The sequence below is a fragment of the Caenorhabditis briggsae genome, assembly GCF_000004555.2.
Source record: "Caenorhabditis briggsae complete genome, chrV, whole genome shotgun sequence".
NCBI classification, from domain to species: Eukaryota; Metazoa; Nematoda; class Chromadorea; order Rhabditida; family Rhabditidae; genus Caenorhabditis; species Caenorhabditis briggsae.
Window position 1 is genome coordinate 18280089 of NC_013488.2, and position 5194 is coordinate 18285282.

A 5194-nucleotide genomic window follows, 5' to 3' on the forward strand; every position below is an offset into this window, starting at 1 on the left:
TTTCTCGGATCTGGAATGTCCGCAGCAAAATCTGAATATATATTTGAAAATGTCTCATTCTCAGCTTTCGAATGATATAGGCCTCATATCAAAGTCCCATACCCCAGTTACAACCTTCCCTAGTAAGAGGATTACTGTAGCTAGAATTTTTAAGATTACTGAAGGAAAAAAATAGGTCATATCGCGCCGAAGGCGCACCAGCCAGCGGCAAACAGGCTGTAGTTAAAAAAAAGTGTTGGGGTACTGTAGTTACTGGAAGTTTGTGGAAACTCGAATTAGGAAGTTCTAGGTTTTGGGAATTAGTGAAATTCAGAGAAAACAGGAATTTGAACTTTTAGTAAAATATTTTAATTCGGAACTTTAGAACTTCCAGGTAATTCGAAAATCTTGAAGTGGGCGAATTCCAAGATTTCGAAGTTCTAGAAAGGTTGAATTTCAAAATTTGAAATTCGTAAAATTCAATAATTTTTCTCAAAATTTTCAGAATTTCAGGGAATTTTGAAAATTCTAAAAATTCTGAAATCTACAAATCCAGGCGTATCAGAAAATTCCAGAAAGGCTAGGATATTCAGGGAATCAATAATTAATGGATTTGCGGATTCTAGATTTTTTTTTTTTGAAAATTTCAAAATGTCCAAAAATAATCAGAAATTCGAGAAAAATTCGAAAAAACTTGAGATTTGAAAAATTTCAATTTTTCGGTTTTTTTTCAAAAATTTCAAACTTTCATAACTATTTTAGTTTTTAACCAATTTGAATAATTTTTACACTGAATTTTAGGAAATTTTATTTTTTACATTTTTATAGTCTTTTCAAACAATCTGAAATTTGAAAACCCAATTTCAGACTCCTCATTTTCAGCCAACAGTTGGTCCATTTTCTTCCTCGGCTTCTCCACTGGATCACTTCTTCTCACGCTGATTTTTACCATCATGTTTGTCTATTTTCGCATTTCTATGCGAAAATCTGACGAGTTTCGAATTCGGGTAACTTTTTTTTCTAATTTTCAAAAATAAAAAAAAATTTAAAAATACTTTTTTTTTTAATTTTTAAAAATTTAAAAAAAATTAGAATTTTTTTTTAATTTTAACAACTAAAAAGTTTCAGGGAGAAGTCGCTCTACCGCCACACATTATTGGAAAGTATATTTAATTTGTTTTCAATGTATTTTTCAAATTTTTGATTTCATAATCCCGCTAAATGAAAAATTAATGCAAAAATCGTACAATCTGTTTACTCATATCAATAATTTATAAGATTCTCTATACACATTTTCATTTATACATCCTCAACTATCTCCCTTTAATTGTTATATAGAAAACGAAAAAAGTGAAATTTGATACCCAAATTTTCTTGGTCCACCCCTTGCCCACAAAATGATACTCAAATAGAGGAATTCTGGGACAATTGAAGTATTCAGAATTTCTTCTAACGTCTTCTGAGAATTCTGGTGAAGGTTATAGAGGTTTTGGAATAGTTTGAAAGTTTTTAAATTTTGAGTTTTTTGAAAAAACTTTTTGAATATTCAAAAACATTTTAAGGCTATTTCAAAGGAATTTTTAGCTATTTTTTGAGAAATTTAAGTTCCAAAAAATCAATTTCCGTTGCCTATTTGTGTCCCGTATGCCTTTCATTTTTTGCCAATACTAAATATTTGTTCAACCTATCTTTCACCCAATTTTCTCAACAAACAGACACATTTACTAGTAGCTCCGCTTTTAAGTTTTATTTTAAAAGTTCAGTTTCAAAAACAGTTTTAAAAATGACGCCAAAAATTACCTAGAATTCACTAGAAAAATTTGAGCCTTAAAATAGAAATTTTAACTTTGAGCCAATTCATCTTGGTTTCTGAAAAAGATATCAAAAAGTTGTCAAGTGATAAAATATTGGTCATATTATGATAAACAATTTATCAGTTGACCACTTTTTGATATCTTTCACAAGGATTGAGATATATGGGCTCAAAGTTGATTGCCCTCCGGCGGCGCAGCTTGCGCCACCGTAGCTCAGCTGGTAGCGAGGCGGCTCCTTCAGCAGGGCGACCACAAATTCAACTTTTTGAGGAGTTTTTCATAAACCGAATTTCAAGAAAACCATGTTTCATTAGCCTTGAAATTGTTAATTTCCGTAATTAACGTTTTTCAAAAATTAACAAAAAATTAAATATACCGTAAACACTCTAATAGAACGCCACCCGAACCTTTTTTTTAAAGGTATCAAAAAGTTGTCAACTAATAAAATGCTGCTGATACCATGATAAACATTTTATCAGTTAATCACTTTTTGATATCTCTTACAAAAAATGAGATATATAGGCTCAAAGTGGATGGTCCGTGTGGCGTTCTACTTGAGTGTTTACGGTTTTTTCACCGAATTTTTTTCCTTTGTTGTTGTGTACAAAACACAAAGATTCTACTACTACTATGTCTCTGCCATTAGATTCGATAATGATGATGATGTTACACTTTTTCACTGACAGCAAAAAAAAAAGATAATTGACCCGCCTGTCTTTTTGTCTGTTTTCTCTGTTTGTTTCTTTATGTGTCGTTTTTATTGGCAATTTTTCAGTGTTCTTATTTAAACAAATTATTTGAAATTATTGTTTATTGAATGCAAAATTTTCCGAGCTTTCGAATGGTACAACTTTCAAACTTCTAGCGATACAACTGACCAAGTTATGACCAACTGTCCATGACTCATCTATTTTTTAGCCATTTCCAAATTCTTCTGGGATCAAATTGAGTCCTTCAAAATCAATCAATATAGAAACGGCTGTTCCCCTTGTGTTCTCTTCTTTTTGATGTGAAAAAAGAGAGAGAGAGAGAGAGAGAGAGAGAGAGAGAGAGAGAGAGAGAACAAAACACCCGGCCAATATCTTTTCACTTTTCATTTTGCTTCCTTCTTCCGCTTTTATTTCTCTTCTTGTGATATATTTTTTTTCAACTGACCCCTCTTCTTTTTTCGACTTTAAATTTTGACCTTTTTTCTGAAATTTTCAGCTACAATCCACTTTTTTTTTTTCAATTTTCAATGTTTGAATTTCCCATTTTGTCTCTTTTTATGATCTCATATTTTTTTGGCTATGTAAGCATTTTCAGCCATTTTCAATTCTTCGGAAAAATGAGAATTTTCTTGACTTTGGCACTGGTTATGGTAGTTTTGGTAGCGGTTACCGGTGAGTTTTGGGACTTTTTGTTAGCTTATAACGTTTCTAATTTTTGTTAAAAACTGTATTTTGATGTTAAGAATTTTTAACTTCTATTTTTCAAAATTACCGATTTTCAAGTCTCTATAATTATCAGGCTAATGATTTGAAGCTGAAATTTCAAGTTTTCTTTCTTAAGAATCCGCAAAACGATGCTATTCGGGATCAAAAGATCGGTATGAGTCACGTCAGTGTGATACGGGAACAGCCGGTAACTTTGTGTGCCAGAAATTCACTTGTGAAGGTGGAAAATGTGAGTTTGAAGGGGCGAAAGTAAGGACCCATGCTTATGAATTGGGACATAACTTGGTCAATTCTCGAATCAATTTCAATCAGAATCAAATTTTGAGGACCACTAAAATCAGGGCTTCAAAATTAGTGTGAGCATGACTTGAGTTTTGAAAAGAGTTGTCCACTTTGAGCACTGATAAAATGTTTATCATAGAATTACAAATATTTTCTTAGTTGACAACTTTTTGCTATTTTTCACAGGAAATGAGATAAATTGGTTCAAAGTTTGAAGTTTGAAAATGAGCCTCCATCGTTTTTGATCTAATAGTAAGTTATCGAAATTATAGCATTTGAAGGACTAAAATTGCTTTCAAAATCACCTTAGATTAATTGTAAAATTAAGGACTATCAGACAATTAGGAAATCGATTTTTTGGCTAAATTACTAGAAGTTTTTTAGCCAAACTCTAACTTCAAGCCAATTTATCTCATTTTCTGTAATAGATGTCCAAAAGTGGTCAACTGATAAAATATTTTAAATATTATGATACACATTTTATTAGTTGACAACTTTTTGATATATTTCACAAGAAGTGAGATATTTGTGCTCAAAATGGACAACCCTTTAACACAAACGAAGTCAGCCTCCCACTCATTCTGAAGCCCTCAATTTAAGGATTCCAAAACTGTCATTCGAACAGAATTTGTCCAAAAATTGCCCAATTTATGCCAATTCTCAAAATCTAGAGTTTACCTAGTTTTTATCCTCATTTTGAAGCCATTAATTTGAGGATTTCAAAACTTTTTACTTAAAAGTTTCACAAAGTTTTATCAAAAAATGCTCAAGTTACGCTCATATTAAGATATTAGACGTGTTTATACTCATTATAAAGCTCCAGACTTGCTGGTTCCAGATCTTCTATTTTGAAAATTGATTTTCACATAATAAGGTCAAAATCTGGAATGTTTTTTTGCAGTTTTTGCACGTTTCCCTCTCCCCCAGCTCCCACTCTATTCATCAGTTCCGATTTTCCCCAAATTGCCTCCTGATTTTTTGATTTTTCCCAATTTTTTAGCTCCATTCGTTCTTCGCACATGTGCCAACAAGAGAACAGGATGTCTGGCTGGTCCGGCGATTTGCAAATTCTCCAAAGGAACTGGAAGTTGCTCCAGATGCGAGGGAGACAATTGCAATTCATAGATTTCTTGGTTTTCGCGATTTTTGTGTTTGTGTGTTTATCTATATGTTGTGTTGGAGACTTTGCAATTGATTTTTGATTTGAAAATGTAATAAAATTTGAATCTTTGATTTAAAAATGACTGAATTCCAATTTTTTCATGACTGAATTCCAATTTCTGAATTTCGGAATTTCTGAATTTCTGAATTTCTGAATTTCTGAATTTTCGAATTTATGAATTTTTGAATTTCTGAATTTCTGAATTTCTGAATTTCTGAATTTCTGAATTTCTGAATTTCTGAATTTCTGAATTTCTGAATTTCTGAATTTCTGAATTTCTGAATTTCTGAATTTCTGAATTTCTGAATTTCTGAATTTCTGAATTTCTGAATTTCTGAATTTCTGAATTTCTGAATTTCTGAATTTCTGAATTTCTGAATTTCTGAATTTCTGAATTTCTGAATTTCTGAATTTCTGAATTTCTGAATTTCTGAATTTCTGAATTTCTGAATTTCTGAATTTCTGAATTTCTGAATTTCTGAATTTCTGAATTTCTGAATTTCTGAATTTCTGAATTTCTG

General features: G+C 31.3%; 2 protein-coding genes across 2 annotated transcripts in view; both read left to right on the forward strand.

Annotated features, from left to right (window-relative positions):
• The window catches only part of CBG24637, a gene marked incomplete at both ends in the record, with an annotated part of 1607 nt that extends 455 nt beyond the window's left edge, over window positions 1-1152 (forward strand). The window contains 2 exons of the mRNA XM_002648341.1: window positions 862-986; window positions 1108-1152. Of these exons, the coding sequence (XP_002648387.1) occupies window positions 862-986; window positions 1108-1152 (170 nt within the window). The remainder of the gene's footprint in view (window positions 1-861; window positions 987-1107) is intronic.
• Window positions 1153-3120: 1968 nt separating this feature from the next.
• Window positions 3121-4636, forward strand: CBG24638 (the record flags this gene model as incomplete). Its single annotated transcript, XM_002648342.1, has 3 exons — window positions 3121-3175; window positions 3345-3458; window positions 4512-4636. 3 exons carry the CDS (start codon window positions 3121-3123, stop codon window positions 4634-4636), a joined length of 294 nt encoding a protein of 97 aa, XP_002648388.1.
• Window positions 4637-5194: the final 558 nt, after the last annotated feature.